At 41.4% G+C, this 24,370-nt stretch overlaps 1 protein-coding gene across 2 annotated transcripts in view; it reads left to right on the forward strand.

Moving 5' to 3' along the window:
- Positions 1-18,336, forward strand: part of tmem178bb (transmembrane protein 178Bb) — an 83,453-nt gene extending 65,117 nt beyond the window's left edge. For both annotated transcript variants that reach the window (XM_082510395.1, XM_082510394.1), the window contains exons 4-5: positions 14,399-14,536; positions 16,039-18,336. In XM_082510395.1, coding sequence (XP_082366521.1) covers positions 14,399-14,536; positions 16,039-16,289 — 389 coding nt within the window. In that variant the 3' untranslated portion in view covers positions 16,290-18,336. The remainder of the gene's footprint in view (positions 1-14,398; positions 14,537-16,038) is intronic.
- Positions 18,337-24,370: the final 6,034 nt, after the last annotated feature.

Below are 24,370 nucleotides of genomic sequence, written 5' to 3' on the forward strand. Positions count from 1 at the left end.
AAATCTGACAGATAGGATGCGTTTGTGTGTGGGTTTGCACATCTTGAATACAAGCATCACTGAGCCAGGACCTCAGTGTAATGGAAAAACTGTGTTGAGCTTTAAAGCTGTGTGGCATCAGGTTTGTCAAGTTGGCTTCTCAGCACTGTCGCTTATCTCCCCAGTGCACATGGGCAGCAGGATAGCTCTGCAGTCTGGAAAACCAAGGTCATCTCCCTCTGTGGCGAACAGAAACAGTACTGCTCAGGTGCAGCCTGCACTGCCAAAGACTAACTGCTAGATGCTGAAAAAAGCAAATAAACAGGTTTATTACATTTGTCAGAACTTCACATTCAATTTCAATGGTTTCCCTGCACAGGAGGAAAAACAGATGGAATTTCTATCCATTCTGGAAAAGACTAAAAAAACAAAAACATTTTCATACAATAAAATCTCAACTGAAACAAGACAATCCACTGTGGAAACTCAGTGAAACTAAATTAAAAACACAAAGTCAAAATGAAATGAAAATAAAAACTAATTAGAAAATACAAAACTATAATAACTCTGATTAGGATGTCGTTTGGACTGGAGGTCTGCCCAGCGCTACCAGAGCAGAGCAGAATAGCAGACACACCTGCAAGGACCTGAACAGCCCACAGACCAACAGGAACCGTGATAAAGGTTGTCCACGGCCAAATACCACCAGAGACAGGTGCTGAAAAACCAGCTAAATGTAAGGAATAATATCCAAGGCATCGATGCGTACGCCCTACTGGTCATCAGATACTCAGCTGGAATAATAAACTGGCCTCCAGACGAGACAGATGCCACTGATGTCGAGACACGTCAAGTCACGACGCAAAAACTCCTCACAGTGCACGGAGGAGGCCTCTGTCTGAAGTCCAGCACCTAAGGCTCTGTGAGCAACAAGGCAAGGCAAGTTTATTTGTATAGCACAATTCAACAACAAGGTGATTCAAAGTGCTTTACAGAGACATTAGAAACAAGAACAAATAAAAAGCATGATTTAAAATTGAATAAAACAAGCAAATAAACTAACTAACTAATTAACAAACAAACAAACAAACAACAGGATATAAAATCAAAACAGATAAAATCAGAACAGTAGATAAAATCAGTAGTTAAATGTAAGTTTTGAAATTTAAGCTTAAAGTGTGGATTTGGTGCTTTATTCAAATGCAGCTGAGAACAGGTGAGTCTTCAACCTGGATTTAAATAAACTGAGTGTTTCAGCTGATCTGAGGCTTTCTGGGAGTTTGTTCCAGATATAAGGAGCATAAAAGCTGAATGCAGCTTCTCCGTGTCTGGTTCTGACTCTGGAAACTGATAAAAGACCGGATCCAGATGACCTGAGGGATCTGGATGGTTCATACTGGGTCAGGAGGTCATTGATGTATTTTGGTCCTAAACCATTCAGAGCTTTATAGACCAGCATCAGAACTTTAAAGTCTATCCTCTGACGGACAGGCAGCCAGTGTAAAGACCTCAGAGCTGGACTGATGTGGTCCACTTTTTTGGTCTTAGTGAGGACTCGAGCAGCAGAGTTCTGAATGAGCTGTAGTTGTCTGACTGATTTTTTAGGTAGACCTGTAAAGATGCTGTTACAGTAATCAAGCCTACTAAAGATGAATGCATGGACTAGTTTTTCCAGGTCCTGTTGAGACATCAGATCTTTTATCCTTGAAATATTCTTGAGGTGATAGTAAGCTGACTTTGTTATTGTCTTAATGTGTTTTTCTAAGTTTAGGTCTGCATCCATCACTACACCCAAATTTCTCGCCTGGTTTGTGGTTTTTAGATGTATAGATTGAAGTTCTCTGGTGACCTGTAATCGTTTTTCTTTGGCGCCAAAGACTATTACCTCAGTTTTGTTTTTGTTTAGCTGGAGAAAATTGTGGCACAACCAGTCATTAATTTCCTCAATGCATTTACCAAGAGCCTGTACAGGGCCTCGGTCTCCTGGTGACATTGTGATATATATTTGTGTGTCATCTGCATAGCTGTGATAGTTTATTTTGTTGTTGTTTATAATCTGTGCCAGTGGGAGCATGGAGATGTTAAACAGAAGGGGTCCCAAGATGGAACCTTGGGGAACTCCACATGTGATACTTGTCTGCTCAGATGTGAAGTTACCTATTGATACAAAGTATTTCCTGTTTTCTAAGTATGTTTTGAACCAGTTTAGTACAGTTCCTGAAAGACCTGCCCAGTTCTCCAGTCGTTTGAGTAATATGTTGTGGTCAGCTGTATCAAATGCTGCACTGAGATCCAGTAAAACTAGGACTGACATTTTTCCACTGTCTGTATTCAGACATATGTCATTAAACACTTTGGTCAGAGCGGTTTCAGTGCTGTGGTTCTGTCTAAAACCTGACTGGAAGGCATCGTAGCAATTATTCTGTTTTAAGAAGTAACTGAGCTGTTGAGAAACTGCTTTTTCAATGATCTTACTTAAAAACGGGAGATTTGAGATCGGCCTGTAGTTGTTCATTTGTGTCTTGTCAAGATTGTCCTTTTTCAGTATAGGTTTGATTACAGCAGTTTTTAGTGATTCTGGAAACACACCTGATAATAAAGAAAAGTTGACGATCTGTAACAGGTCTGACTCTAAAGTCAACAGAAAGGGGAGGAGGACCAGCGAGTGCCACGGCCATAAATTAGGATGAAACACGGAACATCAGGAAAATGGGTCCCTGAGCTGCTCCAAGAATGCCTCAGGCACCTGGAGACAGATGGTGATAGACTCGGTAGAATTACAGTTGTTAGAGGTAGAAGTAGAAGCGTAATTAATCCCTTTCGCTGACGATGCAGTTCTGTTGACTTCATCGGGTGGTGGCCTCCAGCTTCCAAATGGCCAAAGCAAAGCCTTATCTTCCTCCTAAAGACCTAGAAAAACGTGTTCATGCCTTCATCCTTTCTAGACTGCAACGCTTTCTGTTTGGGTCTCCAGCACTCGTCTCTCCATCACTTGCACTTAGTCCAAAATGCTGCTGCACATCTTTTAACAGGTGTTAGAAGGTATGAATACATCACTCCAGTTTTATTATTATCATTATCGTATTGAAGTTAAGATTCTTTTACTTACTCTCAAAGTTTTAATTGGTACGGCGCCCAGTTACTCAAGCAAACTCCTCAACATATATAAGAGCGCTGAGATCATCCAGCCAGATGCTCTTAGTACAGATTGAGTGAAGTGATAACTGAGCTGTCGATTGACCTTTTGATCCACATCCCTACCGTGCAATGTTCCCTCTAAGCTGCGCGCGTGTGCAATTTCACACTGCTGGCGTCTCTGCGCACAAAAAATCTACCTGAATTGAAATTAAAATGAAAACTTTAACAATTCTGTTCTGCAGTGTTAGTCAGTGACTGGCTGCTCCCGTAAGGGATTACGTTATCCCATAGTCCAGCCAATGATGCGATTCACATTCGTATGCAGCTAATCAACGTGGTTGACTGATAGCGTCCTTATGTGCCGGTGTTTTAGCAAAGCGGCTGATGTGGAGTGAAGCCACGTTAATGACAACGTGTACAACCATTGGAGATGTGAGCAGGACAGATGGAACAACTGACGGACAAAGTGTGGACTTTATACCAGTTTATAAACTGTGTTGATCGGCCACGTAAAACCAGAGTTATGATAAAATATCTGCAATGTTTGTTTTTCTTCCTGAATACTGTCGTTGTTTATATTTACTGCAGGAAGAAACGGTAAAAACGGCGTTTTATAAGGAAAACGCTCGAAAGCCTGTGAGCCAAACCCCCCCCCCCCCCCAAAAAAAAAAAACCCCAGCCTTTCCTATTGGTGGCAAAATGTACCATGTTTAGGAAGGGGGAAGTTTTAGGAGTGACAGCGTGTTTGAGATGTGAGATGTTTGCGGCGTTTAGCGTAAATCTTGTGTAGTTAGTGTGTAGTTAGTGTGTAGTGAGTGTGTAGTGAGTGTGTAGTCAGTGTGTAGTGAGTGTGTAGTCAGTGTGTAGTTAGTGTGTAGTTAGTGTGTAGTTAGTGTGTAGTCAGTGTGTAGTGAGTGTGTAGTCAGTGTGTAGTTAGTGTGTAGTGAGTGTGTAGTCAGTGTGTGGTTAGTGTGTAGTTAGTGTGTAGTGAGTGTGTAGTCAGTGTGTAGTTAGTGTGTAGTTAGTGTGTAGTGAGTGTGTAGTCAGTGTGTAGTCAGTGTGTAGTTAGTGTGTAGTGAGTGTGTAGTCAGTGTGTAGTCAGTGTGTAGTTAGTGTGTAGTCAGTGTGTAGTTAGTGTGTAGTCAGTGTGTAGTCAGTGTGTAGTCAGTGTGTAGTTAGTGTGTAGTTAGTGTGTAGTCAGTGTGTAGTCAGTGTGTAGTTAGTGTGTAGTCAGTGTGTAGTTAGTGTGTAGTTAGTGTGTAGTCAGTGTGTAGTCAGTGTGTAGTTAGTGTGTAGTTAGTGTGTAGTCAGTGTGTAGTTAGTGTGTAGTCAGTGTGTAGTGAGTGTGTAGTTAGTGTGTAGTCAGTGTGTAGTCAGTGTGTAGTCAGTGTGTAGTTAGTGTGTAGTGAGTGTGTAGTCAGTGTGTAGTCAGTGTGTAGTTAGTGTGTAGTCAGTGTGTAGTCAGTGTGTAGTTAGTGTGTAGTGAGTGTGTAGTCAGTGTGTAGTGAGTGTGTAGTTAGTGTGTAGTTAGTGTGTAGTCAGTGTGTAGTTAGTGTGTAGTTAGTGTGTAGTCAGTGTGTAGTTAGTGTGTAGTTAGTGTGTAGTGAGTGTGTAGTCAGTGTGTAGTGAGTGTGTAGTTAGTGTGTAGTCAGTGTGTAGTCAGTGTGTAGTTAGTGTGTAGTGAGTGTGTAGTGAGTGTGTAGTCAGTGTGTAGTGAGTGTGTAGTCAGTGTGTAGTTAGTGTGTAGTTAGTGTGTAGTTAGTGTGTAGTCAGTGTGTAGTGAGTGTGTAGTCAGTGTGTAGTTAGTGTGTAGTGAGTGTGTAGTCAGTGTGTGGTTAGTGTGTAGTTAGTGTGTAGTGAGTGTGTAGTCAGTGTGTAGTTAGTGTGTAGTTAGTGTGTAGTGAGTGTGTAGTCAGTGTGTAGTCAGTGTGTAGTCAGTGTGTAGTTAGTGTGTAGTTAGTGTGTAGTGAGTGTGTAGTCAGTGTGTAGTTAGTGTGTAGTCAGTGTGTAGTCAGTGTGTAGTCAGTGTGTAGTTAGTGTGTAGTCAGTGTGTAGTGAGTGTGTAGTCAGTGTGTAGTTAGTGTGTAGTTAGTGTGTAGTCAGTGTGTAGTCAGTGTGTAGTTAGTGTGTAGTTAGTGTGTAGTCAGTGTGTAGTTAGTGTGTAGTCAGTGTGTAGTCAGTGTGTAGTTAGTGTGTAGTCAGTGTGTAGTCAGTGTGTAGTCAGTGTGTAGTTAGTGTGTAGTGAGTGTGTAGTCAGTGTGTAGTCAGTGTGTAGTTAGTGTGTAGTCAGTGTGTAGTCAGTGTGTAGTTAGTGTGTAGTGAGTGTGTAGTCAGTGTGTAGTGAGTGTGTAGTTAGTGTGTAGTTAGTGTGTAGTCAGTGTGTAGTTAGTGTGTAGTTAGTGTGTAGTCAGTGTGTAGTTAGTGTGTAGTTAGTGTGTAGTGAGTGTGTAGTCAGTGTGTAGTGAGTGTGTAGTTAGTGTGTAGTCAGTGTGTAGTCAGTGTGTAGTTAGTGTGTAGTGAGTGTGTAGTTAGTGTGTAGTCAGTGTGTAGTGAGTGTGTAGTTAGTGTGTAGTTAGTGTGTAGTTAGTGTGTAGTCAGTGTGTAGTTAGTGTGTAGTCAGTGTGTAGTCAGTGTGTAGTCAGTGTGTAGTGAGTGTGTAGTTAGTGTGTAGTCAGTGTGTAGTTAGTGTGTAGTGAGTGTGTAGTTAGTGTGTAGTCAGTGTGTAGTTAGTGTGTAGTGAGTGTGTAGTGAGTGTGTAGTCAGTGTGTAGTTAGTGTGTAGTCAGTGTGTAGTTATTGTGTTGTTAGTGTGTAGTTAGTGTGTAGTCAGTGTGTAGTGAGTGTGTAGTTAGTGTGTAGTTAGTGTGTAGTCAGTGTGTAGTTATTGTGTTGTTAGTGTGTAGTTAGTGTGTAGTCAGTGTGTAGTGAGTGTGTAGTTAGTGTGTAGTCAGTGTGTAGTCAGTGTGTAGTCAGTGTGTAGTTAGTGTGTAGTCAGTGTGTAGTTAGTGTGTAGTCAGTGTGTAGTCAGTGTGTAGTGAGTGTGTAGTTAGTGTGTAGTGAGTGTGTAGTTAGTGTGTAGTCAGTGTGTAGTCAGTGTGTAGTTAGTGTGTAGTCAGTGTGTAGTCAGTGTGTAGTTAGTGTGTAGTTAGTGTGTAGTCAGTGTGTAGTTAGTGTGTAGTGAGTGTGTAGTTAGTGTGTAGTTAGTGTGTAGTCAGTGTGTAGTGAGTGTGTAGTTAGTGTGTAGTCAGTGTGTAGTCAGTGTGTAGTTAGTGTGTAGTTAGTGTGTAGTCAGTGTGTAGTGAGTGTGTAGTTAGTGTGTAGTCAGTGTGTAGTGAGTGTGTAGTTAGTGTGTAGTCAGTGTGTAGTTAGTGTGTAGTTAGTGTGTAGTTAGTGTGTAGTCAGTGTGTAGTTAGTGTGTAGTTAGTGTGTAGTCAGTGTGTAGTTAGTGTGTAGTGAGTGTGTAGTTAGTGTGTAGTCAGTGTGTAGTTAGTGTGTAGTCAGTGTGTAGTTAGTGTGTAGTGAGTGTGTAGTTAGTGTGTAGTCAGTGTGTAGTGAGTGTGCAGTTAGTGTGTAGTCAGTGTGTAGTTAGTGTGTAGTTAGTGTGTAGTTAGTGTGTAGTCAGTGTGTAGTTAGTGTGTAGTGAGTGTGTAGTCAGTGTGTAGTGAGTGTGTAGTTAGTGTGTAGTTATTGTGTAGTCAGTGTGTAGTTAGTGTGTAGTCAGTGTGTAGTCAGTGTGTAGTTAGTGTGTAGTTAGTGTGTAGTCAGTGTGTAGTGAGTGTGTAGTTAGTGTGTAGTCAGTGTGTAGTTAGTGTGTAGTCAGTGTGTAGTTAGTGTGTAGTGAGTGTGTAGTTAGTGTGTAGTCAGTGTGTAGTTAGTGTGTAGTCAGTGTGTAGTCAGTGTGTAGTTAGTGTGTAGTCAGTGTGTAGTCAGTGTGTAGTTAGTGTGTAGTTAGTGTGTAGTCAGTGTGTAGTTAGTGTGTAGTCAGTGTGTAGTCAGTGTGTAGTTAGTGTGTAGTCAGTGTGTAGTCAGTGTGTAGTTATTGTGTAGTGAGTGTGTAGTTAGTGTGTAGTCAGTGTGTAGTTAGTGTGTAGTCAGTGTGTAGTTAGTGTGTAGTGAGTGTGTAGTTAGTGTGTAGTCAGTGTGTAGTTAGTGTGTAGTTAGTGTGTAGTCAGTGTGTAGTCAGTGTGTAGTTAGTGTGTAGTCAGTGTGTAGTCAGTGTGTAGTTAGTGTGTAGTCAGTGTGTAGTCAGTGTGTAGTTAGTGTGTAGTTAGTGTGTAGTCAGTGTGTAGTTAGTGTGTAGTCAGTGTGTAGTCAGTGTGTAGTTATTGTGTAGTGAGTGTGTAGTTAGTGTGTAGTCAGTGTGTAGTTAGTGTGTAGTCAGTGTGTAGTTAGTGTGTAGTGAGTGTGTAGTTAGTGTGTAGTCAGTGTGTAGTTAGTGTGTAGTTAGTGTGTAGTCAGTGTGTAGTCAGTGTGTAGTTAGTGTGTAGTCAGTGTGTAGTCAGTGTGTAGTTAGTGTGTAGTCAGTGTGTAGTCAGTGTGTAGTTAGTGTGTAGTTAGTGTGTAGTCAGTGTGTAGTTAGTGTGTAGTCAGTGTGTAGTCAGTGTGTAGTTATTGTGTAGTGAGTGTGTAGTTAGTGTGTAGTCAGTGTGTAGTTAGTGTGTAGTCAGTGTGTAGTTAGTGTGTAGTGAGTGTGTAGTTAGTGTGTAGTCAGTGTGTAGTTAGTGTGTAGTGAGTGTGTAGTTAGTGTGTAGTCAGTGTGTAGTTAGTGTGTAGTCAGTGTGTAGTTATTGTGTAGTTAGTGTGTAGTCAGTGTGTAGTCAGTGTGTAGTGAGTGTGTAGTTAGTGTGTAGTGAGTGTGTAGTCAGTGTGTAGTGAGTGTGTAGTCAGTGTGTAGTCAGTGTGTAGTCAGTGTGTAGTTAGTGTGTAGTCAGTGTGTAGTCAGTGTGTAGTTAGTGTGTAGTCAGTGTGTAGTTAGTGTGTAGTCAGTGTGTAGTGAGTGTGTAGTTAGTGTGTAGTGAGTGTGTAGTCAGTGTGTAGTGAGTGTGTAGTTATTGTGTAGTCAGTGTGTAGTCAGTGTGTAGTCAGTGTGTAGTCAGTGTGTAGTTATTGTGTAGTTAGTGTGTAGTCAGTGTGTAGTGAGTTTGTAGTGAGTGTGTAGTCAGTGTGTAGTTAGTGTGTAGTCAGTGTGTAGTTAGTGTGTAGTTAGTGTGTAGTCAGTGTGTAGTTATTGTGTAGTCAGTGTGTAGTCAGTGTGTAGTTAGTGTGTAGTCAGTGTGTAGTCAGTGTGTAGTTAGTGTGTAGTCAGTGTGTAGTTAGTGTGTAGTCAGTGTGTAGTCAGTGTGTAGTTAGTGTGTAGTCAGTGTGTAGTCAGTGTGTAGTTAGTGTGTAGTTAGTGTGTAGTCAGTGTGTAGTTAGTGTGTAGTCAGTGTGTAGTCAGTGTGTAGTTATTGTGTAGTGAGTGTGTAGTTAGTGTGTAGTCAGTGTGTAGTTAGTGTGTAGTGAGTGTGTAGTTAGTGTGTAGTCAGTGTGTAGTTAGTGTGTAGTCAGTGTGTAGTTATTGTGTAGTTAGTGTGTAGTTAGTGTGTAGTCAGTGTGTAGTGAGTGTGTAGTTAGTGTGTAGTGAGTGTGTAGTCAGTGTGTAGTGAGTGTGTAGTGAGTGTGTAGTCAGTGTGTAGTCAGTGTGTAGTGAGTGTGTAGTTAGTGTGTAGTCAGTGTGTAGTTAGTGTGTAGTCAGTGTGTAGTTATTGTGTAGTTAGTGTGTAGTTAGTGTGTAGTCAGTGTGTAGTGAGTGTGTAGTTAGTGTGTAGTGAGTGTGTAGTCAGTGTGTAGTGAGTGTGTAGTGAGTGTGTAGTCAGTGTGTAGTCAGTGTGTAGTTAGTGTGTAGTCAGTGTGTAGTCAGTGTGTAGTTAGTGTGTAGTCAGTGTGTAGTGAGTGTGTAGTCAGTGTGTAGTTAGTGTGTAGTCAGTGTGTAGTGAGTGTGTAGTTAGTGTGTAGTGAGTGTGTAGTCAGTGTGTAGTGAGTGTGTAGTTATTGTGTAGTCAGTGTGTAGTCAGTGTGTAGTTAGTGTGTAGTGAGTGTGTAGTTATTGTGTAGTCAGTGTGTAGTCAGTGTGTAGTCAGTGTGTAGTCAGTGTGTAGTTATTGTGTAGTTAGTGTGTAGTCAGTGTGTAGTGAGTTTGTAGTGAGTGTGTAGTCAGTGTGTAGTTAGTGTGTAGTCAGTGTGTAGTTAGTGTGTAGTTAGTGTGTAGTCAGTGTGTAGTTATTGTGTAGTTAGTGTGTAGTCAGTGTGTAGTTAGTGTGTAGTTAGTGTGTAGTTATTGTGTAGTTAGTGTGTAGTCAGTGTGTAGTGAGTTTGTAGTGAGTTATTGTGTAGTTAGTGTGTAGTTAGTGTGTAGTCAGTGTGTAGTGAGTGTGTAGTTAGTGTGTAGTGAGTGTGTAGTCAGTGTGTAGTGAGTGTGTAGTGAGTGTGTAGTCAGTGTGTAGTCAGTGTGTAGTTAGTGTGTAGTCAGTGTGTAGTGAGTGTGTAGTCAGTGTGTAGTTAGTGTGTAGTCAGTGTGTAGTGAGTGTGTAGTTAGTGTGTAGTGAGTGTGTAGTCAGTGTGTAGTTAGTGTGTAGTTAGTGTGTAGTCAGTGTGTAGTGAGTGTGTAGTTAGTGTGTAGTGAGTGTGTAGTCAGTGTGTAGTGAGTGTGTAGTGAGTGTGTAGTTAGTGTGTAGTCAGTGTGTAGTTAGTGTGTAGTCAGTGTGTAGTTATTGTGTAGTTAGTGTGTAGTTAGTGTGTAGTCAGTGTGTAGTGAGTGTGTAGTTAGTGTGTAGTGAGTGTGTAGTCAGTGTGTAGTGAGTGTGTAGTGAGTGTGTAGTCAGTGTGTAGTCAGTGTGTAGTTAGTGTGTAGTCAGTGTGTAGTGAGTGTGTAGTCAGTGTGTAGTTAGTGTGTAGTCAGTGTGTAGTGAGTGTGTAGTTAGTGTGTAGTGAGTGTGTAGTCAGTGTGTAGTGAGTGTGTAGTTATTGTGTAGTCAGTGTGTAGTCAGTGTGTAGTTAGTGTGTTGTGAGTGTGTAGTTATTGTGTAGTCAGTGTGTAGTCAGTGTGTAGTCAGTGTGTAGTCAGTGTGTAGTTATTGTGTAGTTAGTGTGTAGTCAGTGTGTAGTGAGTTTGTAGTGAGTGTGTAGTCAGTGTGTAGTTAGTGTGTAGTCAGTGTGTAGTTAGTGTGTAGTTAGTGTGTAGTCAGTGTGTAGTTATTGTGTAGTTAGTGTGTAGTCAGTGTGTAGTTAGTGTGTAGTTAGTGTGTAGTTATTGTGTAGTTAGTGTGTAGTCAGTGTGTAGTGAGTTTGTAGTGAGTGTGTAGTCAGTGTGTAGTTAGTGTGTAGTCAGTGTGTAGTTAGTGTGTAGTTAGTGTGTAGTCAGTGTGTAGTTAGTGTGTAGTCAGTGTGTAGTTATTGTGTAGTTAGTGTGTAGTGAGTGTGTAGTCAGTGTGTAGTTAGTGTGTAGTTAGTGTGTAGTCAGTGTGTAGTTAGTGTGTAGTTAGTGTGTAGTTATTGTGTAGTTAGTGTGTAGTCAGTGTGTAGTGAGTTTGTAGTCAGTGTGTAGTTAGTGTGTAGTCAGTGTGTAGTTAGTGTGTAGTTAGTGTGTAGTGAGTGTGTAGTCAGTGTGTAGTTAGTGTGTAGTTAGTGTGTAGTCAGTGTGTAGTTAGTGTGTAGTTAGTGTGTAGTCAGTGTGTAGTTAGTGTGTAGTCAGTGTGTAGTTATTGTGTAGTTAGTGTGTAGTGAGTGTGTAGTCAGTGTGTAGTTATTGTGTAGTTAGTGTGTAGTGAGTGTGTAGTCAGTGTGTAGTTATTGTGTAGTCAGTGTGTAGTCAGTGTGTAGTGAGTGTGTAGTGTAGTCAGTAGTGTTGTTGTGTGTCAGAACAATGAGTCGCCTGCTGAGTGTTACAGGTGTTACAGCAGTGACACATCTGCTGCTGTCAGGCCTGCAGGTATCAGGCTGTTGTTCTCCTTCATCTCATAGTGGACAGAAATTATTTTTTGTGACACAAATAATTTGTGTGGCATCAGATTTGATGCAGAACAGCTGATTGTTCTGTAAATAGTTTGAAATGTTTGTTTAAAAAACGCCTTGGCTGCATTTTTAGGTAAACAGCTGCAAAAAACTGTTGTTTGCAAAACTCAGTTACTTTTTTGAAGAAGTAACTATATAATTAATTGCCCAACATTGGTCATTATTTACTGTATTTGCAGACAGAGTTACAGACTCTCTCCCAGACCACAGACTCATCATACAGTCAGAGCTTTATTTTTATATTTTTATTTTTATTAAAAAAAAGAAAGTTGTGTTTTCAAAATTGTTGTCAAAGTTATTTTTCCTTCCAACAGTGTTAACATGCTACAGGTCATGAACAAGATTTTTTTACATTCTCATTGTAAGTGGGCTAAAGCAGTTAATTAAAAGTAGTCTAACATAAATGCTGTAATTTGATTATTTTAATAAACCATGTAACTTGCATGGATTGGATGCTGGCGTGACCACAGTGCACACGTCTGCTGTTGCTCACAGTGTTCCAAGTGTCCGCTCAGGGAGTTTGTGTGTTCAGACACATGAAACATTAGAGGGAACTTTGCTACCGTCATCTTTCACATCAACTGTTGAACGAGGTCGTGGATGCAAGTAGTGAAAGAGATACAGCAGGTTCAGTGTGGATGGCGAGGTGCCTAAAACACCTCACCCAGAGCCTTCTGTTATGGCCTTATGCATCTCTATAAACCTTAACCATGACCAAATGTTGTCGAACTCTTGAGTGACACGTTATGAATACAGAGTTGAATCTTTAAAAACTCCACTCTGTCTAGGTAGAGCGCTAATTTCATTAACAAATCAATATTTCGGTTGTTCCCAGAAACAGGATCATGTAAAGTGCATTAAAATGCATCCATTTTTTTTTACCACGTTCACAGAGTGACAGAAGCACTGGATATGAAAACACTCTCACACTTGGCTGCCTGTGAAACGTTCAAATGTGTTTTAAAGGGCATAGAAACACACGCCTGTGTTCAACTTGTGTTTTATTTTCCAGGCATGAAACTGACCTAACAGTTCAGCCCACACAGAAGCAGCATGTTGAAGCACTTTGCTTTGGTGTCCATATCATGTCCAGACAACCAGCATTTTTATTGCCTTCTGTGTCCAGCTGGACTTCTTAGACATGGTCAACCATCACTTTGACAAAGGTCCATTCAAAAAGAAAGACTCATCATTAGCACCTCTGGTGTGTAGCGATGTACACCAGGCGATTAAGCCTGATTGCTGTGATCTTTACTTAAGCACCAGAGTATTCAGTGCCACCTTTTCATAAGCAGAATTTCTAAATGGTTTGAAGCTGTAAATAATATTTTTAGTTTTGCTCAATGCACCATTACAGTGAACTGAGGTCTTTGTTTTAGTTTTCATGTGTAACAGGATGACTAAAATTAGGAATCTGTGTGTATGTTAACTTCTTAAACAAGCTCTGATGACCACACGCGACTTCCAAATGAGTAACGCTGTCTTCCACGCTCAACATCTAGAGCTTTACTATCAAACTGTCTTTGAGCTCTACCTTTAAGTGCTCTCTGCCTCCCCCTCACTTCCTCTCCTGCCTTTGACTCATTCAAATGGCTTTCTGGCTCCAGTCTGGAGAGTCGCTCACTTAGCAACTTGGCAATGGACCTGAAAAGATTAAGAAAATCTTGTGTCAAAAACTGCTGAGTCAGACAAGTCTGGTTTTATCAGCAGTGCCAGAAGTGTGGCCTATCAAAGGGACACACAGCAGCCAATAAGACAGTTCTGCCGTAATAATGCTGCGCAGCCATTGTCTGTCAGCGCCTCTGTGCAATCTGCTTAGTTTCATGGCCTTTCACACACAGACTCGTGTTGTACATTGGAAGACAAAAATGCCGTCCTGCTTGGCAGAAGAGAGAAATGACATCCAGGCACCAAACTGGATCATGTCCCTTTTTTCCAGCAGGTTTCTTTCTCTGCTTTCAACCATCAGTAATTTAAAATATGAATTCATTTAGCAAAGATGCTCATTTTACTCCCTTTATCCTTTGATCGTAGTTGACACTGATGTGCAGGCCTCATCACCCTGGTCATGGGACACAGGTTTTGCTACCCATTGAAGCTGGCAAAAGAGCTTAGAAATGCTGGATGAGAGGATGCTGTTACTCCTCCATCTTCAGCTGCAGCTGATAGTCCTTGTTTTGTTCTGCGGCCTCAGTTATCTTAATTACATATCTGTTATTAACCTCTGTCTCTCTTCCACAGCATGTCTTTATCCTGTCCTCCTTCTCTCACCCCAACCAATCACAGCAGATGGCCCCGCCCCTCCCTGAGCCTGGTTCTGCCGGAGGTTTCTTCCTGTTAAAAGGGAGTTTTTCCTTCCCGCTGTCGCCAAAGTGCTGCACATAGGGGTCATATGATTGTTGGGTTTTTCTCTGTATTATTGTAGGGCCTACCTTACAGTATAAAGCACATTGAGGCGACTGTTGTTGTGATTTGGCGCTGTAGAAATAGAATAGAATAGAATTGAATCTAGTTCCAGATCAGGTTGCCCTGTTGCTACCTCCAGAGGGTACTCTGTGTCATCCTGTCTCTCTGTTTTGGTTTGTAGCTGGTCATTTGCAGCAGAGCTTCTCTCCATGCTTTTAAGAGTGATATATCTGTTTGGCTCCACCCCGTCCGCCCACCCCACTCGCCGTGTGACCACGTGGGTCCTCGTCACTTGGCGAGTAACTTTGAGCTGGATAAAGAAAGCAGTACAAGCCCTTTACCTCCTGATGAAAACTGCCTGAGTCGAGCTCCTCGGCTGTACAGCTGACGTTGCTGTGCCCGAGGCAGATTCTCTGGTGATAACATCCCGAACACGTGTAGCTTTCCTCTCAGGTCCAGAACGAACTGGATTTCACTCTTTACAACAGATCCATGCTTTTGGAATATATGCAGGGTGTGGTCTTTGAAATGTTACTGACATGTTTCAATAATCTTCACAGTATTTTGTTGCCTCTTTTCTAACTTTTCCCGAAGATGTTGCTAGTGTGTAAGTTAAATGAAGCGCATGTCTATTTAAAATAATACTTTAAAAAAACAAAGTGTTTATTTGCAACAACAATAAAACAAGGTCATGAACTAGTCACGTGTTGTTTCTGTCATGACTAATATATTCTGATTTCTCGTCACTCAAACAGAATAAATAAGCTGCAGCATTTATTCTGATGATGACCATAACACTCAATTTCTCACTTAATGTCTTTCCTCAGACTTGCGGCGAATGACAGCTGGTTTCATGGGCATGGCTGTGGCCATCATCCTGTTCGGCTGGGTCATTGGTTTGCTGGGCTGCTGCTGGGACCGAGGCCTCATGCAATATGTGGCCGGCCTCCTCTTCCTAATGGGAGGTGAGTCTCACACACACACACACACACACACACACACACACACACACACACACACACACACACACATGCCTGACGGGGGCAGCAAAGGCACCTGGACCTCTGACTCAAGGACCTATGCAGTTTTCTCTGCCTTTATGTTTGTTGAAATATTTTTATCATCATTCAAATGATTCAAAGTCTATATTTTCTTACACAAAATGAACCATGGCTACAAACCCTGGTGTTTTTCCCTCACTCCCACTTTGCTCTCCAGTGGGTTTGATGCATTTTAGAACTGCAGTCTTCTCCACTGACTTGCTGCTGACACTAACTTGGCCCTGTTGCTCTTAAACACCTCTGGTGGGTTCTTATAATCATGCACAACAGTCTCTCCAAGCACTCAGAGGACGGGACAATCCAGGGAAGGTCTGTACACAAGAGGAAGAACGGTGACATTAGTTGCAAGAACCGGAGTTTTATTAACAGCGTCGCTCAATGATCCAGCAAAGACTGAACCTCAGCCACCATCTAAGTAGTGCCTCTTGACGAAATCATTGGGAAAAGGTAACTGATTCATCAACATCGACACAGACACACAAGCACAGAGAGAGGACAGGGAGACACAAAGAGAAAGCAAAGCCTTCGACCAGATTCCAAAAGGCTGATTCTGCTCATCTGGACATTTTCAGTGGGAGAAACGTTTCATCATCATCAGCTGACTGCAGGTTTCAACCTTATAAACAGGACATTTGCACAATGACTGAAACCAGCACCACTGAAGGAACAGTGGGCTGGGAGGTCGGCTCATTGATCAACAGCAATGTGCACAGTATATGGTCTTGTACATGTGTCTGACGGAGGATCTGTGAAGATGGGGAAATAACTGTTCGTTCGCCTGCTGAATCTGTCATTTTACTCAGTTTCTGATCTTTTCATTCAACTGTGTGAGAGAGAATTTCAGAAAGAAAACATGACATAGAAGAACTATTTGAAAAACTGAAGCGATGAAAAGTGAAGGATGGAAAATGTTCATAACCAAGTGCTTCAACAGTTTAATGATCCGTGGCCTTATCCCAAATTGTCATTGTTGTGTTTGCATCATCCAGGGCTGCACTAGGCTGTGACTAACATGCAGGCACTCATTTAGGGAGTGTGTGATGTGCTTTAGCTTTGGATTTGAAACTTTGCTCAGTCATGCTCATTTTATTGTGGGAAGTCAAAATCATAATTGTATTTGCTGTTCTACCACAGCCCACTGTGACATTTTCACTGTGAATTCTCACAAATACTTCATGGATACTTCATAATAATAACACTTAATGCATTAGGTGAAGCATTTCCAGTGAACACAACGCAGGGAAAAAGTTACAGTGTGTTTGGGATCTATTCAAAGATAATCGGCATTAAAAGTATTAAAGCAGCTGCAACTGTATTTTAAATTTTGCATGATGTGACCTGTTCAGTTCCTGCTGCCGGTGCTCACCACGGATATCACATCTTTCAACATCTTGTTGTTTTTGCAGGAACCTTCTGTATCATCTCCCTCTGTACCTGCGTCGCTGGCATCAACTTCGAGCTTTCCCGTTACCCGCGGTACCTGTACAGCTTGCCCGATGATATCGGCCACGGCTACGGCTGGTCCATGTTCTGTGCCTGGGGAGGCCTCGGCCTCACACTTATCTCTGGCTTCTTCTGCACTCTCGCGCCCTCTGTTCAACCAATACCGAGGTCTACCTGTCCCAAATCTCGACAGGAGAACGGCACCGTGTGCTAAAGCTGGCTGCGTGCGCCAGGCCAGCTGAACCCACAGACAGACAGACAAAACAAACAAGCTATTCCATGTTTCCATGTGTCAGCTCATATCCACTCTATCCTGGTTACAGATTTTGTGTGTGTGTTTGTTTAAAATGGGTGTCTTGATATCTTGAAAATACAAGAAAAAAACCTGAAGAACTGAAGAAATATCAAAAATTAAAAGTTGTGTTTATTTTTATTTTGTGGAGTAGATGCAGAAATGGATCGTGACCAGGAAAGACGTGAAAGAAATGATATGGAGACCACGAAAGACTAAATTGTAACGAGTGAGTGCTTTACTGGTCTACTGTGATTGTGGAGACGCTAATGGATTAACAGATTGTTCAGAAGATCAAGTAAAGATCTGGTGGAACCTTCTTATGATCTTTTAAAGCTTTTTGTGGAATATTTCACAAGCCAGTGGATCAAACATGAAACCATGTGACTAGCGGGAGTGGGATCACATGAATTCTCCAACTTCTGGGGTCCTTCCAGTTACTAGTAACAGGCAAGATCCAGAAGAGAAGATCCAGGACTTCCACTGATGTACATTATTGTACAGAATATTCAAGAGAAATGACAACCAGGCATTGGACTATTTCCATCTTTGTGTCGGTGCAGCACATTCCAGCGAATGATCCTAATCTAACGTTTCATACATGCATTCCTCTTTTACTGAAACTGTTTTGCTTTTTACTGAACCTTCATGTTGTGAATGAACTGTTGACTCGCTCAATGCAAATGTGTTTAATTTTTTCATTCTAGTCATAAGGCTGTGTGTGTGTGTGTGTGTGTGTGTGTGTGTGTGTGTGTGTGTGTTTACGTGCAGACATGTTGAGACGAGTTATTTTCAAGTCTTTACAAAAGAGTGATCAACTTGACAAAGCAGCGCCTCAGCCTGAGTATGTAGGGAAACAGAAGCTTTGATCAGCAGTGAGATGAAACAGGAAGCTGCAGTATCCCGTTTAACCAAACTGACATCTGCCCCGTCTTTTCTGGAGAGCCCCAGTTGACCCGGCAGATAAAGAAGTCGCTTTAAAAGGGAACAGCACGTTTAGCTCTGCTGAACATCTAGGGAACGTTTAAGTAATCACATCTAATGAGAACACTTCTTGTCCCCGGGGATCAGCAGGTTATCTGCAGGGCCTTCTCGAAACAGTATCTAAGCATAAGGTTTGAAAGGTCTCATCTTAGAAGAAGGAAGAAAGATCTCAGCCACGAACCATGAATCACAAACACATGGGCTTGAATTTACTCACATCATCAATTCACCAACACTGAATCCAGCAGTTGTTGTTGCCAACATCCAGTTTGTGAAAGCGGAGACTCTAAATACCACAGTCCCGTACCAGGGACAGACAGTTCAATTCAATATAGTTCAAATCACAACAGTCACATCAAAGTGCTTTACATTGTAAGGTAGACCCTACAATAATACATACAGAGAAAACCCAACAATCATATGAACTCCTATGAGCAGCACTTTGGCGACAGTGGGAAGGAAAGACTCCCTTTTAACAGGAAGAAACCTCCAGCAGAACCAGGCTCAGGGAGGGGCGGGGCCATCTGCTGCGATTGGTTAGTTAAGGGAGGATTCAGTCAGAGGATCCAGCCCTCACTGTAAGTCTAAAGTAGAGCGGGTGTGTTATATTGGGGTGATACAGAACTATGACGTGTTGAAGATGAGACGGGACCACTGAGAGGCAAGACTTAAAGCAAACACTGTACTGGGATCTGTTCAGAATAATTTAGGTTAATTACAACTTGGATCATGTTTTTCTAGCTTTGGACATCAATTGGTCATTACTGATACTGTGTTGTTTTTGTTCTTGTTCATAGTTTTGTCTATGTGTTGCTTAAGAAACATGATGGAGTTCTCTGACACCAGGTTACTGTGTGGATTAGCAGCTACTGTCAGAAACTGCTTAGTTTGAATTAACATCATTATCGAACTGCCTTTTTCTTTCAGCACTGATGGTCAGCTGGTCAAACATGTCTTATAACACTTATACTCACATACAAGTAAACCGACATTTCCAAAGAAACATCTTTTTATCTCAAGACAAAATGCTCTTTATGAGAAAAAATGAAAAATGTGAGAAAAAATGAAATACATTATTTTATGGACAAACACTGCGCCACAGTAAGTCACAGACTGCCACAATCATGAACTCAGATCTATCAACTCCAAACCTGTTCACCTGGTCTGTGGTCACAGACATTTGTAAAAGAGTGGGTCATCCTAAAGATTTTGAGCACCGTGCTCACAGAATTTGAGCGTGGTGCTTTCATACTAAACCACCCTAAGTCTGTTTTTGTTTCTTCCATCTTAGACATTCGACAGTCAGCTATAAGTGGTATTATTGCAAAGTGGAACCTCTTAGGAACTAAAGTGACTCAACCATGAGAAAGCAGAGCATATAAAGTGGCAAATGATGCTCGTAGTTAAGTTAAGTCACCACCAGTCTGCTGATCTAACAACGTCCTGTGGAATCATCAGGACAAAAACTATGCATCAGAGCTTCATGGTATTCGTGGCCCAATACTTTTGTGCACATAGTGTATCTCAGATCCACATCGTATGGGAACCAAGTGGCAAAGGCAATCCATCACAGTCAGTAGAGGAGCAAAAATAGATGAGACTGTCTGTGACAAAATCTAAAATGAAAATATTAGAATTGAGAAAGTCGTTTACTTGTATGGGAATATTTCTCTAGAAGGCAGGAGCTCTGTTATTTAAAATGTTCTTTGTCTGTTTTCATAGCAGTGACAGCAGATGTGTATCATCCTCAGAAAGAAGCTTGTTGTTTCTTTTTAGACTTTCTTCATTAATTTTATTTTATTATTGATTTTTTGTCCTGTAACAAATGAATTCAGCATCATGAATGGTTTTCAGGAGTGTAAATAAAACATGAGGATGTAGTGTCTGATATTCCCAAGTCCCAGTTTTATAAGATTATCATGTTTGGCACCCGTGCTGGCAGCGTTCCTTTAATCCTGCTCATGAGCTGGGACACATTTTGAGTTCCAAAGTTACCTGAAAGACGTTTTTTTAGTGTTTCCGGAAATTTGGGACCTTTATGATAAAAATAACAACAATTCCAACAATACGTACAATCCCACATAAGTCATGTACAGTAAGTAAATATATTAGTTAAAAACATACCCAGTAGAAAACATGGGTGTAGCTTATGTGTCAGAAAAATAAAGCTAAGTTCATGAAAACCTGCATTCATCTGCCACCAGATGGCAACAGCTGTGGTTGCAAACAGACTTGCAGTCCTATAGAAGTTTATGGGAAAGGCTTTCTGACGTGACCCCTGTAAATACTGTCCTGCTGAGTTTATTGGCTCAGTCACTCATTTTGGGTCATATTGACTAAAAAGGTCTCTTTTGTAAATCTTGGTTATACCACCCCATATGGAAAAGATATATATAAATCTTATAAAGTTTGTATCTGTCTTGTGTGAAAAGCATATAAGAGTGAAAACAGATATAAGATCCCTTGAAAAATTATATAATGAAACTTGTATGTTTTGGATACTAAAACAATGTATGAAAGTAATGAGAAAGTGGCCACTTTCATGAGTAATCACATATAAGTTTTTACTATTTCTTTTCCATATGGGACGGCTCCAAATGGAGGATTATCTGTGACAGGAACTCACACGTGTGGAGGGATCTCACAACCAGATTATAGGTGGCAGACAGTTGGTGTCATAAGCCACTCCCTCTCGTCACGGATGGCTGTTCACAGTGGACGCATAGATGGCTTCTTTCACTCGTTGCTTTTCTTTCCCCCTCAGATTACAACGACCTGGATGTCCGAGAACCTTCACAGACACAAACAGAATTAACCTTTGATAGCAGAAAACCTTTGGTATGCTTGTTGCTTCATCATATCAAAGCTGCCTCACATAATATCCTTATCAAAGGTGGGTCACAGCTGATTAGGCTAAAAGGGAATCATTTCAGACACAGCATAGCAGATGAAACTGTGTGGCTGTAAATTCAACAATGTTCCAGATACAAATATTTTGTCTCCACATTGAATTCACACGTAAAGTGTCAGGCGCCGTCTGAGCTGTGCGTGTGAGATGAACCTCGCCATCAAGCTGGATCAATGAGGCCTTAAAGTGCAATATCAGTGAAGGCTGCTATAGCCAATGACTCTCCAGTGTCTTTGGCTCCAATGGACCAATGTTTTAACAAATACAAAGGAAAGTAAACTTCTGTCGGGAAATGAAGCCGTTATGAATTAGGATTACTCCGAACCCTAATCCTAACTGTAAGTCTCATCATTGCTGGTTTAAAACAACCTTATGTAACTCAGATTTGAAACATCATAAACAAATATGTGTACAATGGTTCAAATAAGCTTCTTGCTCCAATAAACTGAGATGTTAATGATGAAGGTACAAACTCAAGCTTCTGACTGATCGTATCAAATCAATGGGTGATGTCACGATGGCTATTTTCACTTAATCTGTATGAATTATGACCGTCTGATTTTTTGGTTTTCTCTGTGTGTGTATGGATGGGCGGTTTGAGAATATATACAACATATGATATTATAAATCCACTGCAGTGTGGAGACAGTTTCATGCTCCTCATGATGTCCGACACACGGCAAAAGCAAAAGTAAGACATGTTTAGGCAGACGTCGTCATCACATATAAACTGTTTTATTAAATAATTCAGTGTCAGTCAACATTAAAAAGAGGATGGGCCAACAAATGAAATTATGATCAAATACTGCAAATAAAGTAGTTTTTCTGTTGATTCTGTTCATCTGGATGTTTTCAGTGGGAGAAACGTTTCGTCGCTCATCCAGGTGACGTCTTCAGTCTCAGCTGACTGCAGGTTTCCCCGATCTTAGATTTTTATAATCCAAATTAATGTTCTATGCATTTTTAATGCAGCTAACACGAGCCACAGTTTTCAGTCACCGTATATTCTTCCAATTTTAAGAGAAAAACTAGGAAACATTTGTGACCTGGCCATAAACAATACTGTGCAAAGGGTTTGAGAATTGTTTTTATTTGCTCTTGCAGTAGCATCAGAGAGGAATCTGAGCACCCGCCGACACACTTTGGCAAAACAACATTTACTTATAAACAACTGCTTTAGCTTCCAGAAAATAGACAGTGAGGTCCTTATAGGTCGCTGATCTCAATATGATAAAACCAATATAAGAGTCTGTGAAAAGAAAGAGACGCTGATAAAAGTTCTTGAAGCACTGAACAGCTTAACGTCCAGGTAACTTGACTGCGAGTGTACTTTTCTCCCACTGTGCTGTGACTAATGTTAACTGAGAAAGAATCGTCACATTACTTTTAGTACATTAAACATTTGCACAGTAATCTATGTAATCCTGTTTCTGACCACTGACGTCTTTATTTCAAACCGGCATTTTTGTTGAGTGTCAAGTTTGATTTTGTGAAGCTGATTTTCTACACAGCCTTTGTGTACACGGCTGAACATGTGAGGGGATGTGGGCTCGGTCAGTTCATCAAATAAAGCCCAGTAAAAACTGATGCTTATGAGAAAGGTGGGCAGCACGTGCAGCTTTTGTATTTTTTCATTCATTGGACTCCTTGATTGCATCTTCAGTTTTGCAGTCTGTCAGTCTTGCTCCATGCATTGCAATAGAAAACAAAAATGTGTGGCTTCCCATTGTACGCTGCAGGTAAAGAAGCAGCTTCCTGTTTGGTCAAAGTGATATAAGCAACGTCTGCAGAGACACACGAGGACACGGACCGACAATGTTAACTTTGACTACCTCCACCAATCAAAGGACACACCAGAATCAGCATCAGCATCAACCGACCACCTTACAGTGTCTGAGCTAGTTAATGAAGACAGAAGGGCTGGAGCATTATGAGATAATGTGTCTGCTGAGTAAATCTGAAAAAGGAGAAAAGGGTAAATGTTTAAGTATTGCAATCAATGTCAAATCATAACAAAATAAAATTCATTAGTGTGTTTACTAATGCTCTTGGTTGTCATGAATGTTTGGGATGAGAATAAAATCAGGAGATTAAAGAGATCCACGCTAGTTTTAAAGTTCTGTGAATCCTTCAGCAAGTGAACAGAAAGATCTGTGACTGAACTTTATGCCACAAACAGAGAACTCCTAATGAATTTATTATTTTCACTAAACCTGCAGGTTTTAGACGTGTCCTCAAACCAACACAGCTGATTTAAATGGCTAAATTAGCTCCTGCAGTTCTCCAGAGGCCTGGTAACGAACTAATCATGTGATTCAGGTGTGTTGACCCAAGGTGAGATCTAAAACCTGCAGGGACACCGGCCCTCGTGGACTGAGATTGCCCACCCCTGTTCTAGTTCCTTAGTATGGTTCCCTCTCGTGCCTCTGAGTTTCTTCTTGATTTCTTGTTTTTTATGTTAGTTCCCTTTAGGGTCCAGTCTTTCTCTTTCTCGTCTCGGTGTCCTGTCATCAGTGTCCCCGTGTTTACCTTCTTTCCCCCGGTCATGTTCTGTCTCTGTGAATACGTTAGCAGTCCTGTCCGTCTGTTCTCTCCCGTATTCATCTTCCTGTGTTTTGTCCCTTTCTCCCCCCAGTCTGTCATGTCTCCATGTCTGTTGAGTCCAAGTCCCAGTGTCAAGTTCATGTTCCTTAGTCTGAGTCTCAGTGTTCATCTGAGACTGTAGACATTGAAAAGTCCATAGGAAAGATGGTATCTGATTATACTTTCTCCAGAATTGTCTAAGGAGCTGGAAAAGAAAAGCGTCTGGACTCCTTGAAGACGTTTCATCTGAGAAGATTCTTCAGTTCTAAGAGCAGTGAGTGGTGGCGAGTCCCAGGTTTGACGTCCTATGGGAGTGTCCCCCCAAGAGGGTCATGGACCCCCTACCTAATCACACAAGCCAAGGTGTGAAAACGGGTGTGGGTCACAATCAGCCACAGTGTCGGTCAACCCACTGTGAGGCCCAGGGACAGCACCTGGCCACGTACAGTGATGACACCTGGGTCAAAAGGAAAACCCAAGAAGGGGAATCCTTCACTGAGCTCTGAGCTGAGCAAACATGATAAATTTGCTTATCTTTTTGCAGAATATAGCAATGGCATTATGTTATATTAAACTGTGACTTTCACGGGTTAACCTGGGTGTGTTTCCTAAATCAGCAGCAGATGCTGAACAGCTGACTATTCTGTGAAAATAATTAATCTGCAGATGAAATATCTGAAGCACAGAAAGTGGAACATGTAAACTGATCAACTCAAAGTAAAACACAGTTAACCTTAAATACCAGTGATACTCTGTTTACTCTGATTCACAACCGGAGGGCCTTTGAACAAATGAACAGTCGTGCACTACTTCCCCAGCTGCAGCCTCAATTCATCCATTATCTACCAGAAGTGCTGTCGAGTCTAAACGAGTGTGTGGTCTCAGCTTGTGAATTGGAGATTATTCATGTAAACTTCAGGAGTTGGATCAGACCTCACAGGTTCTCTGGTTATATAAACCCCCTGCACTAAAATCTGTTTGTTCTTGTTTTCGTGCCCCACTCTGCCTTTTTCAATTCATTAACCTCTCATTAGTACACGAGGATCTGCCTCCCAAACCGTAACTTATTCCTTCGGCAATTATCTACTAGAAATGCTGTAAAATCTAAATAAGGCTACGGTATCGGCTTGCAAACAGAGGACTCTGCTTTCTCATAGATCATACAGAAATGATTCGGACCATGCAGCTCTGCTCTCCCAGTTTGTAGCTGTCCACATTTCTGCAGCGATCTCGTTTGCAGCCCTTGGTCTTATATAATGTTTATATAATTGTTATAGGATGTTAGTTAAAGAAGATGAGTCTCATTCTTCCAATCATCACTCATAAAACACATCACCTAATGCGGTGCTGAATAATTCATTCCTATAAAAGGAGTGGCATTTGACAACTTACGAGTGATTTTGAAATCTCATGAATTAAACATCGTGGCTCTTGCTTGTCTGTGGATGCAAATGGCAACATAGGTGGTGATGTTAATGCCAGTGATGCATCTCTGAATGACAGCCTGAGTAAAACGAAGAAAGGGCCT

The sequence above is a fragment of the Aulonocara stuartgranti genome (assembly GCF_965226115.1).
Source record: "Aulonocara stuartgranti genome assembly, chromosome: 17".
NCBI classification, from domain to species: Eukaryota; Metazoa; Chordata; class Actinopteri; order Cichliformes; family Cichlidae; genus Aulonocara; species Aulonocara stuartgranti.